The sequence below is a fragment of the Lethenteron reissneri genome, chromosome 11 (assembly GCF_015708825.2).
Source record: "Lethenteron reissneri isolate LAM-NWPU_2019-01 chromosome 11, ASM1570882v1, whole genome shotgun sequence".
NCBI classification, from domain to species: domain Eukaryota; kingdom Metazoa; phylum Chordata; class Hyperoartia; order Petromyzontiformes; family Petromyzontidae; genus Lethenteron; species Lethenteron reissneri.
This window is the reverse complement of record NC_083789.1, coordinates 7,124,306-7,137,211: the sequence shown is the minus strand read 5'-3', so window position 1 is coordinate 7,137,211 and position 12,906 is coordinate 7,124,306. Positions and strand designations below refer to the sequence as shown.

At 51.5% G+C, this 12,906-nt stretch overlaps 1 protein-coding gene across 2 annotated transcripts in view; it reads left to right on the top strand.

The window, feature by feature from the left end:
* The window catches only part of LOC133341384 (mitogen-activated protein kinase kinase kinase kinase 2-like), a 52,964-nt gene that overhangs the window by 20,874 nt on the left and 19,184 nt on the right, over positions 1–12,906 (top strand). For both annotated transcript variants that reach the window (XM_061549942.1, XM_061549941.1), the window contains exons 4-10: positions 917–981; positions 1,294–1,349; positions 1,979–2,026; positions 8,455–8,497; positions 9,305–9,377; positions 10,036–10,167; positions 11,724–11,786. In XM_061549942.1, coding sequence (XP_061405926.1) covers positions 917–981; positions 1,294–1,349; positions 1,979–2,026; positions 8,455–8,497; positions 9,305–9,377; positions 10,036–10,167; positions 11,724–11,786 — 480 coding nt within the window. The remainder of the gene's footprint in view (positions 1–916; positions 982–1,293; positions 1,350–1,978; positions 2,027–8,454; positions 8,498–9,304; positions 9,378–10,035; positions 10,168–11,723; positions 11,787–12,906) is intronic.

Sequence of the window (12,906 nt, the reverse complement as noted above, 5' to 3'; positions counted from 1 at the left end):
GGCTATGTATTGTGCGAAAGAAGTGCAACACACGTGCGCACATCGGCAGCAGCATTCGCATCCGTGTCACGGTCGTGATACGGGCGGCCAAGATGTGAGGTCGATGATTCCCCCGCTGCCCAGGCTGAATAGTCATGTCCTTGTGGAATTTTATAGGAGCGACATTTATTTATTGATTCGTGTTGTGTGTTGGTCTCATCATCTGTTCACAAGTCTGTGGAGGGTGGATGACCGCCGCGTGTGTGCATGTGTCTTTGTGTGGGGAGCGGTGGTGTAGCGGTTAGCGCGCTGCGCTATGAACCCGACGACCCGAGTTCGATTCCCGCTCACGGCCAACACCAGTGACGATTATCTGAACCGGTCCTGGGCCTCCCCTCGGTCGACTCAGCCTCAAATGAGTACCTGGCACGGTGTGTAAACATCACCACTAGGGAGACAAAGGCGGTCGGGCGTGGTGCTTGGCCACCCACCCCCTCGTGTACCGTTGCGCCTTCATAGGTGCTCGCTAACAGCACTTGCCTCTACAGTCTGTTAAGGCTATATGGGGGATCTTTATCTTGTGTTCATGTGGGGAGCGGAAGTGCAATGGTTAGCATGCTGCATTGTTAACACGACGACCTGAGTTTGATTCCCGCTCATTGTCAACATCTGTGGTGAATTTATGAACCCGTTCTGGACCTCCCCCCTCCCCTACATCAACTCAGCCTGAAATGAGTATCTGGTGCTTTGTGTACGGCGTGGTGCTGACCACCCACCCGATGATGTGCCATGGTTGATTTTCACGGTGGATCTTTGTTTACGTGCCTTTGTGTTTTTTGGTGTGTATGTGGGGGCCTTCAAAGGCACTCACGAACAGCACTTGCCTCAAAAAGTCTGTGGGGCTACACGGGGGATCTTTGTCTTTGTGTGAGTGCAGGCACGACGAGCTCTGGATCTGCATGGAGTTCTGCGGAGGAGGCTCCCTGCAGGACGTGTACCATGGTAGCCAGACATACCCACCACTTCTTCATCATCGCCATCATCATCACCACGACCACTACGATCATCATCGCGATCATAATTATCACCACGACCACTGCCATCATCATCATCACTGTCATCATCATCGTCACGACCGCCACCATCATCATCACTGCCCCATTGCTTCCCTGGAAAATATATATCTCAGAGCCTGCATCATATCTCTGTGTCCCTAGATCCCTGTATTCTTCACGTCCCAATGTGTCCTTGTGTTTCCCGTGTGTCCTCCGTGTCTCACTGCGTCTCCACTTGTCTCCGCGTGTCTCCGCTTAGTGACGGGCGGCCTGGCGGAGCGACAGATCGCCTTCGTGTGCCGTGAAACCATCAAGGTAGGGCCGGAGATTTGACTCCCTCTCTCACTTTCTGTCACGGTGGCGAGATGTCAACTACCTCGTCTGGTTTACAGCAAGTCGTGGGTTCTATACTGACCGTGACGCCTGCCGTATATTTGGAGTTTGAATTTTCTCCCCGTGGTCGTGTGGCTATTTATCCGGGTCCTCTGGTTGTTTTCCGCCACATTTAGAATCAACGTGCGTTTAGAGTATTTGACTGCTATACATTTCCAAGTGATAAACCACTGTGTTGATATATCATTTGTGTCCAGGTCGCGTATGAAAAATAGATATATTGCTCAGTAGGCCTTACCTGGTAAAATGAAAAATATTTTAGTTTAGTTTCCTCTCCTGCTCTCCCTGTCCCTCTCTTTTTCCCTATTCTTATCTCTCCCTTCATGTCGATCTCCATCTCTCGATATATCTCGCGTTCTCTGCACCTTTCTCTCCATCCATTTAATATCGCTCTCATTCTCTCACTCTCTTCCTTTCTCTCTCGTATGTTCTCTCAACCTCTCTCATACTCTGCTGTTCTTCTGCCTTCCTCTCCCACTTTCCCTCTATACTTTCACGCTCCTTTTCTTGATCTCTCTCTTACCCACTAACCACTGGCATGTCTCTCCCAGGGCTTGGCTTATCTGCACAGCAAGAACAAGATCCATCGAGATATCAAGGTGAGGCCGCTCACAGATCAGAGCCGATACAGAGCCACTGACCTCAAGGTCTTCGAGTATTATGTCAAGTGTAACTGGGGTCAACTCAGCTCAATAATAATCATCATCATCATATTTAATATCACCACCTCACATCATCAGCATCAACATTATCAATATCAGTAGAACCACTGTCATCAATCTGAATATCACCACCATCACCACAGTCATCATTATCAATATCATCATTTCCTATATCATTATCAATATCATCATTTCCTATATCATTATCAATATCATCATTTCCTATATCATTATCAATATCATCATTTCCTACATCATTATCAATATCATCATTTCCTACATCATTATCAATATCATCATTTCCTACATCATTATCAATATCGCCACCACCTACTTGGTCATGATCAATATCGCCACCACCTACTTGGTCATGATCAATATCGCCACCACCTACTTGGTCATGATCAATGTCGCCACCACCTACTTGGTCATGATCAATGTCGCCACCACCTACTTGGTCATGATCAATGTCGCCACCACCTACTTGGTCATGATCAATGTCGCCACCACCTACTTGGTCATGATCAATGTCGCCACCACCTACTTGGTCATGATCAATGTCGCCACCACCTACTTGGTCATGATCAATGTCGCCACCACCTACTTGGTCATGATCAATGTCGCCACCACCTACTTGGTCATGATCAATGTCGCCACCACCTACTTGGTCATGATCAATGTCGCCACCACCTACTTGGTCATGATCAATGTCGCCACCACCTACTTGGTCATGATCAATGTCGCCACCACCTACTTGGTCATGATCAATGTCGCCACCACCTACTTGGTCATGATCAATGTCGCCACCACCTACTTGGTCATGATCAATGTCGCCACCACCTACTTGGTCATGATCAATGTCGCCACCACCTACTTGGTCATGATCAATGTCGCCACCACCTACTTGGTCATGATCAATGTCGCCACCACCTACTTGGTCATGATCAATGTCGCCACCACCTACTTGGTCATGATCAATGTCGCCACCACCTACTTGGTCATGATCAATGTCGCCACCACCTACTTGGTCATGATCAATGTCGCCACCACCTACTTGGTCATGATCAATGTCGCCACCACCTACTTGGTCATGATCAATGTCGCCACCACCTACTTGGTCATGATCAATGTCGCCACCACCTACTTGGTCATGATCAATGTCGCCACCACCTACTTGGTCATCATCAATGTCGCCACCACCTACTTGGTCATGATCAATGTCGCCACCACCTACTTGGTCATGATCAATGTCGCCACCACCTACTTGGGCATCATCAATGTCGCCACCACCTACTTGGTCATCATCAATGTCGCCACCACCTACTTGGTCATCATCAATGTCAGCCACCACCTACTTGGTCATGATCAATGTCGCCACCACCTACTTGGTCATGATCATGTCGCCACCACCTACTTGGTCATGATCAATGGCGCCACCACCTACCTTTGTCAGATCAATGTCGCCACCACCTACTTGGTCATGATCAATGTCGCCACCACACTACTTGGTCATGTAAATGGCGCCACCACCTACTTGTATGATCATGTCCGCCACCACCCTACTTGGTCATGATCAATGTCGCCCACCCACCTACTGGGTCATGATCAATGTCGCCGAACCACCTACTTGGTCAATGATCAATGTCGCCGACCACCTACTTGGGTCATGGATCAATGTCGCCACCAACCTACTTGGTCATGATCAAGGTCGCCACCAACCTACTTGGTCATGATCAATGTCGCCACCACCTACTTGGTCATGATCAATGTCGCCACCACCTACTTGGTCATGATCAATGTCGCCACCACCTACTTGGTCATGATCAATGTCGCCACCACCTACTTGGTCATGATCAATGTCGCCACCACCTACTTGGTCATGATCAATGTCGCCACCACCTACTTGGTCATGATCAATGTCGCCACCACCTACTTGGTCATGATCAATGTCGCCACCACCTACTTGGTCATGATCAATGTCGCCACCACCTACTTGGTCATGATCAATGTCGCCACCACCTACTTGGTCATGATCAATGTCGCCACCACCTACTTGGTCATGATCAATGTCGCCACCACCTACTTGGTCATGATCAATGTCGCCACCACCTACTTGGTCATGATCAATGTCGCCACCACCTACTTGGTCATGATCAATGTCGCCACCACCTACTTGGTCATGATCAATGTCGCCACCACCTACTTGGTCATGATCAATGTCGCCACCACCTACTTGGTCATGATCAATGTCGCCACCACCTACTTGGTCATGATCAATGTCGCCACCACCTACTTGGTCATGATCAATGTCGCCACCACCTACTTGGTCATGATCAATGTCGCCACCACCTACTTGGTCATGATCAATGTCGCCACCACCTACTTGGTCATGATCAATGTCGCCACCACCTACTTGGTCATGATCAATGTCGCCACCACCTACTTGGTCATGATCAATGTCGCCACCACCTACTTGGTCATGATCAATGTCGCCACCACCTACTTGGTCATGATCAATGTCGCCACCACCTACTTGGTCATGATCAATGTCGCCACCACCTACTTGGTCATGATCAATGTCGCCACCACCTACTTGGTCATGATCAATGTCGCCACCACCTACTTGGTCATGATCAATGTCGCCACCACCTACTTGGTCATGATCAATGTCGCCACCACCTACTTGGTCATGATCAATGTCGCCACCACCTACTTGGTCATGATCAATGTCGCCACCACCTACTTGGTCATGATCAATGTCGCCACCACCTACTTGGTCATGATCAATGTCGCCACCACCTACTTGGTCATGATCAATGTCGCCACCACCTACTTGGTCATGATCAATGTCGCCACCACCTACTTGGTCATGATCAATGTCGCCACCACCTACTTGGTCATGATCAATGTCGCCACCACCTACTTGGTCATGATCAATGTCGCCACCACCTACTTGGTCATGATCAATGTCGCCACCACCTACTTGGTCATGATCAATGTCGCCACCACCTACTTGGTCATGATCAATGTCGCCACCACCTACTTGGTCATGATCAATGTCGCCACCACCTACTTGGTCATGATCAATGTCGCCACCACCTACTTGGTCATGATCAATGTCGCCACCACCTACTTGGTCATGATCAATGTCGCCACCACCTACTTGGTCATGATCAATGTCGCCACCACCTACTTGGTCATGATCAATGTCGCCACCACCTACTTGGTCATGATCAATGTCGCCACCACCTACTTGGTCATGATCAATGTCGCCACCACCTACTTGGTCATGATCAATGTCGCCACCACCTACTTGGTCATGATCAATGTCGCCACCACCTACTTGGTCATGATCAATGTCGCCACCACCTACTTGGTCATGATCAATGTCGCCACCACCTACTTGGTCATGATCAATGTCGCCACCACCTACTTGGTCATGATCAATGTCGCCACCACCTACTTGGTCATGATCAATGTCGCCACCACCTACTTGGTCATGATCAATGTCGCCACCACCTACTTGGTCATGATCAATGTCGCCACCACCTACTTGGTCATGATCAATGTCGCCACCACCTACTTGGTCATGATCAATGTCGCCACCACCTACTTGGTCATGATCAATGTCGCCACCACCTACTTGGTCATGATCAATGTCGCCACCACCTACTTGGTCATGATCAATGTCGCCACCACCTACTTGGTCATGATCAATGTCGCCACCACCTACTTGGTCATGATCAATGTCGCCACCACCTACTTGGTCATGATCAATGTCGCCACCACCTACTTGGTCATGATCAATGTCGCCACCACCTACTTGGTCATGATCAATGTCGCCACCACCTACTTGGTCATGATCAATGTCGCCACCACCTACTTGGTCATGATCAATGTCGCCACCACCTACTTGGTCATGATCAATGTCGCCACCACCTACTTGGTCATGATCAATGTCGCCACCACCTACTTGGTCATGATCAATGTCGCCACCACCTACTTGGTCATGATCAATGTCGCCACCACCTACTTGGTCATGATCAATGTCGCCACCACCTACTTGGTCATGATCAATGTCGCCACCACCTACTTGGTCATGATCAATGTCGCCACCACCTACTTGGTCATGATCAATGTCGCCACCACCTACTTGGTCATGATCAATGTCGCCACCACCTACTTGGTCATGATCAATGTCGCCACCACCTACTTGGTCATGATCAATGTCGCCACCACCTACTTGGTCATGATCAATGTCGCCACCACCTACTTGGTCATGATCAATGTCGCCACCACCTACTTGGTCATGATCAATGTCGCCACCACCTACTTGGTCATGATCAATGTCGCCACCACCTACTTGGTCATGATCAATGTCGCCACCACCTACTTGGTCATGATCAATGTCGCCACCACCTACTTGGTCATGATCAATGTCGCCACCACCTACTTGGTCATGATCAATGTCGCCACCACCTACTTGGTCATGATCAATGTCGCCACCACCTACTTGGTCATGATCAATGTCGCCACCACCTACTTGGTCATGATCAATGTCGCCACCACCTACTTGGTCATGATCAATGTCGCCACCACCTACTTGGTCATGATCAATGTCGCCACCACCTACTTGGTCATGATCAATGTCGCCACCACCTACTTGGTCATGATCAATGTCGCCACCACCTACTTGGTCATGATCAATGTCGCCACCACCTACTTGGTCATGATCAATGTCGCCACCACCTACTTGGTCATGATCAATGTCGCCACCACCTACTTGGTCATGATCAATGTCGCCACCACCTACTTGGTCATGATCAATGTCGCCACCACCTACTTGGTCATGATCAATGTCGCCACCACCTACTTGGTCATGATCAATGTCGCCACCACCTACTTGGTCATGATCAATGTCGCCACCACCTACTTGGTCATGATCAATGTCGCCACCACCTACTTGGTCATGATCAATGTCGCCACCACCTACTTGGTCATGATCAATGTCGCCACCACCTACTTGGTCATGATCAATGTCGCCACCACCTACTTGGTCATGATCAATGTCGCCACCACCTACTTGGTCATGATCAATGTCGCCACCACCTACTTGGTCATGATCAATGTCGCCACCACCTACTTGGTCATGATCAATGTCGCCACCACCTACTTGGTCATGATCAATGTCGCCACCACCTACTTGGTCATCATCAATGTCGCCACCACCTACTTGGTCATCATCAATGTCGCCACCACCTACTTGGTCATGATCAATGTCGCCACCACCTACTTGGTCATGATCAATGTCGCCACCACCTACTTGGTCATGATCAATGTCGCCACCACCTACTTGGTCATGATCAATGTCGCCACCACCTACTTGGTCATGATCAATGTCGCCACCACCTACTTGGTCATGATCAATGTCGCCACCACCTACTTGGTCATGATCAATGTCGCCACCACCTACTTGGTCATGATCAATGTCGCCACCACCTACTTGGTCATGATCAATGTCGCCACCACCTACTTGGTCATGATCAATGTCGCCACCACCTACTTGGTCATGATCAATGTCGCCACCACCTACTTGGTCATGATCAATGTCGCCACCACCTACTTGGTCATGATCAATGTCGCCACCACCTACTTGGTCATGATCAATGTCGCCACCACCTACTTGGTCATCATCAATGTCGCCACCACCTACTTGGTCATGATCAATGTCGCCACCACCTACTTGGTCATGATCAATGTCGCCACCACCTACTTGGTCATGATCAATGTCGCCACCACCTACTTGGTCATGATCAATGTCGCCACCACCTACTTGGTCATGATCAATGTCGCCACCACCTACTTGGTCATGATCAATGTCGCCACCACCGTCATCATCAACGTTGCTACTTGACCCCGTGCATTGGAAGCTACTGGAGGTGTTGGGTGAGAAGTCTGGCAACGGGCATTTTGGATAATTTCGATTTCATTCAGACGCTGCCTTTCCGACAGACCTGTTTTTCACCTGAGGACGGCTGCTTGCGTTGTGGCCGAAACGTCGTGAGAATAATTTTATGATATTTTATGTTTATTATTTTATTATTTCCCTTCTACGTGACTTTACCGAAAGAACCAAGAAGATTTTGGATAATCTTGAGTTTGGTGGTGAGAGCTTTAGGGAGGCCGCAGAGGAGAGAGTCGAAACAGTGCGGTCTATAAACAGCAGCACCGGGAAGACAAAGGCGGTCGGCGCGGTGTCAGTGGCTGCACCACCACCTCGTGCCTTAATAGGCGCTCGCTAACAGAATCTGCCCCGACCATGTGTGTGTGGCTAAACGGGAGATCTTGGTCTTTTGTGTTGCCAGGGAGCCAACATCCTGCTGACCGAGAGTGGCGACGTGAAGCTGGGTGAGTCCTCGACATCAAACCGTGATTTAGCGAGGACGACTAAAACATTACACGAGTTGAGAGCGCACGTGGGCTCGAAGTTTTACCCCAAATTTGTATTTGCATTCACCCAGAGCTCCGTTCTAGCTGGGTCTTTCCAGGGTCGGGCAATCCGGAAAATATTTCTGCACCTGGCACACCACATCCTGTATACTTCTCGCTATGGCTGTGGCTACTGCTGGCCACATGCCACCGACTCCAGTCTACAAGCGACCCAGGAAATATAATCTGTGAGAAATTAAAGCCCTGCAGTCTCTTTTTTTGTTGACATTTCCATATACAGTAAACCTTGGATTGCCAGCATAATTCGTTCCGGAAACGTGTTTGTAATCCAAAGCACTCGTATATCAAAGCACTCGTGTGTCAGTTGTGATCACATGACGCTCGGCAGACAAAGCGTATACACGTACTACTCGTATTGCAAGACCTCGCTCGTTTATCAAATGAATATTTATTTTTAAAAAAATGCTCGTCTTGCAAAACACTCGCAGACCAAGTCACTCGCAATCCAAGGTTCTACTGTAGTAGCACCTTACCGCTCTTCTAACAGTCTCTGCAGAAGAGTGATTGATAGTCGCAATAAAAGCGTGATGAGGGGGTGACTGACCGCGAGTGACTGGAACGAATCAGTGAGCCATGGGGGGGGTCATGAATCGACGTGACAGCTTTACATTTAGAACGTGTATGGGGCATCTGAACTGCGCGAGCGAGCGTGCACGTGCGTGGTGTGGTGAGTCTTCATACATATTGCGATGCCGTGTGACGTAGCGGACTTCGGGGTGTCCGCCCAGCTGACCGCCACCCTGGCCAAGCGGAAGTCGTTCATTGGCACGCCGTACTGGTGAGTGAGCCTGTCGCGCGAGCACACTACTACGCGTACGTGTGGCGGCCATTTTTCTCCATCCGCTGCTGGATGAGAGGGTCTCCCAATGCCGTGCCGTTTGTGAGGGTTGTTTCGCCATACTTCACCATGCCGGTCGGTGCGGCTTTGGCGGAGGTTGGGAGGCAACTCGGATGAGCACGGTTGGCGACGTAGAGTGCGAAAGAAGTTCAACATGCATAAACTAAAATGCCTATATTTTACCAGGTTAGGGCGACTGAGCTACATAGCTCTTTTTCAGAAGCGACCTGGCCACCAATGACAGCCCAGTGAAGTGGCTTAACATGTGTAAATGTATAGCAGCCAAATACTCTGAACGCATGTTTGTAAATATGGAGGGAAAAACTGGAAGACCCGGAGAAAAATCCATGCGACCACGGGGAGGACATGCAAACTTCTAGTATACAGGTGTCAGGGTCGGGATCATACCCACGACCTCCTGTATACCAGGCGAGGGAGTTAACATCTCGCCACTGTGGTGCCCAAAGTCTGTGTATACATACTTATGCACACAGACTTTGAAGCGCACTACAAAGCGGCTGTCTTACCACGCTTCCTGGTTGAGCCTCCCACAAATGTGGCCACCTTGCCCGTCCCCCTGTGATCGATGGCCCCCCAGGATGGCCCCAGAGGTGGCGGCCGTGGAGAGGAAGGGCGGCTACGGACGGCAGTGCGACGTGTGGGCCCTGGGCATCACGGCCATCGAGCTGGCCGAGACGCAGCCGCCGCTCTACCACCTCCACCCCATGAGGTTTCGGCGTCGCCCACGTTACACGCCTCTCGCCCCGTCGCCCACGTTACACGCCCCTCGCCCCGTCGCCCACGTTACACACCCCTCGCCCCGTCGCCCACGTTACACGCCCCTCGCCCCGTCGCCCACGTTACACACCCCTCGCCCCGTCGCCCACGTTACACGCCCCTCGCCCCGTCGCCCACGTTACACGCCTCTCGCCCCGTCGCCCACGTTACACGCCCCTCGCCCCGTCGCCCACGTTACACGCCCCTCGCCCCGTCGCCCACGTTACACACCCCTCGCCCCGTCGCCCACGTTACACACCCCTCGCCCCGTCGCCCACGTTACACGCCCCTCGCCCCGTCGCCCACGTTACACGCCTCTCGCCCCGTCGCCCACGTTACACGCCCCTCGCCCCGTCGCCCACGTTACACGCCCCTCGCCCCGTCGCCCACGTTACACACCCCTCGCCCCGTCGCCCACGTTACACGCCCCTCGCCCCGTCGCCCACGTTACACGCTCCTCGCCCCGTCGCCCACGTTACACGCCCCTCGCCCCGTCGCCCACGTTACACGCCCCTCGCCCCGTCGCCCACGTTACACACCCCTCGCCCCGTCGCCCACGTTACACACCCCTCGCCCCGTCGCCCACGTTACACGCCCCTCGCCCCGTCGCCCACGTTACACGCCTCTCGCCCCGTCGCCCACGTTACACGCCCCTCGCCCCGTCGCCCACGTTACACGCCCCTCGCCCCGTCGCCCACGTTACACACCCCTCGCCCCGTCGCCCACGTTACACACCCCTCGCCCCGTCGCCCACGTTACACGCCTCTCTCCCTGTCGCCCGCCATCCTCGTCTTCCCAACTTCTGCATCTGCCATCCTCCACATCTCCTACGTTACAAATCTCCCACCCTCCTGACAAATCTCCTACCCTCCACATCCGTACCTCCGATTAGCGCGGTTGGCTGCGTATGGTGCGAAAGAAGTTTAACATACATCTCCTACCTTTCAAATCTTCTGACCTCCACATAGTCTGTCTTACAAATCTCCCACCCTCACCATCTCCTACCTTTCTCATCTCGCACCCTCCTCATCCATTAAGCCTCTCCCCATCTTTCACCTTGTACTTCATCTTGCCACCCTACTCATCGTTTGAAGGCGGGAAGTGTAAATGCGGGAGAGCATAGAAGTACAGCACAACGACGGATGTTGCTGTAGTTGCCCTCTGCTACCGAGGTTCGTTACCGCCGGTGCATTCACGAACGGAAGTGGCGCGGCCTCTCCGCGCACGCGCGCCTTAACGGAGGTCGCACGACACTTCGTATTTCACAATTTTTTCTGGCCGCTGCTAGACCGGAGTGGGTGGCACGTGACTAGCACAGCAGTAGCCACGACCATAGCGATAGGTATACTGGATGCGGTGTGCCGGTTGCGGCGGAAATATTTTCCGGATCGCCGACCCGGGTAAACACCGTCTCAACTGAATGCCCAATGTCACGGTGCGTCCCACTCCCCATTACCCCCCCCCCTGCCCACCCCCCCATCCCCCCCTGCCCCCCCAACCCGAGTGCAGGGTCCTCTTCCTCATGTCCAAGAGCGGGTACCAGCCGCCCCGCCTCTCCGACAAGGCCAAGTGGTGAGTGTCTACCCCCCACTCCCCCGCCCGCACCGGTCCGTGCGGTGGTTTTGTGGATGGGCGGCAGCGATATGTTCGGAAGCTAAATGCCAATTTTGAGGTCTGCTGGTCACGATGAGAGGGCTTCCAGGAGACAGCTTGTGAGTAGTTTTGCTGTCCCTCCTCCGCTGAAGACGCACAGGCTACAGTGATTCGCTGTATGGCACATAGTTTGAGTCACATTCGGCATTTATTTGCGTTTGTGCAATGTTTTGCATTTCCCACGTGACACAGTTGTTTTTGTTCTGCTTTGTACTTGCTTAATTGCTGTACTTTGTTTTATGAGTTTGCCTTTTGTCATTGTGACCACTCTTGCAAATGAGCCTCGATGCTGGTCTCTTGAGTTCTCATATTGGTTCATCAAAATCCACGAGAAACTTGACTTGCATTTTAAATTACTCTCTGGTTCGAGCTGACTGGCATTTCAATTTGCAGGAAAATTCGTTTAACCAGGTGAGAGCTTTAAAATAGCGGGGCAGTCTCATTTGCAAGAGTGACCTAGGTCACATTTGAAATCACGTCCTGATTAGTGCAAGCTATTATTTTAAATCATTACCTGGTCCGTGTACACTAGCGAAATTTGTTCACTTTCAGTGCATGCAAAAAACACTTGAATCACAGTGATTGCTCCGTTATAGGGCGCAGCGGTAGCAGAGTGTTTAGCGCAGCTGTACGGTGACGCTAGCAACCCGAGTTCCATTCCCCGGCCGCGGCTCAGATGAGTGGCGAGTGATATCTGTTCCGGTCCTGCCTGTCCCCCACCCCACTCGCCGCCAACCCACACTGACCAGCGTGGTGAAGCATGGTAAAACAAACAAAAACTCCATCCAGTAGGGGATTGAGAATGGATTTCTTATTTTTTTATTTTTTAACTTTTTTTTATTTAATGGATTTGGTAGCCTTAATAGGCGCTCGCTAACAGCACCTACCGCGTAAATGTTTATCAGCGTAACAAAAGGAGGGGACGTGGTTTGCTCGCGTGTATTTATGAGTGGGGAGCGGTAGTGCAGTGGTTAGCAAACTGTGTCACGAACCCATTAACCTGGCTTCAATTCCCAGCTAAGACTAACATCATCAGCGG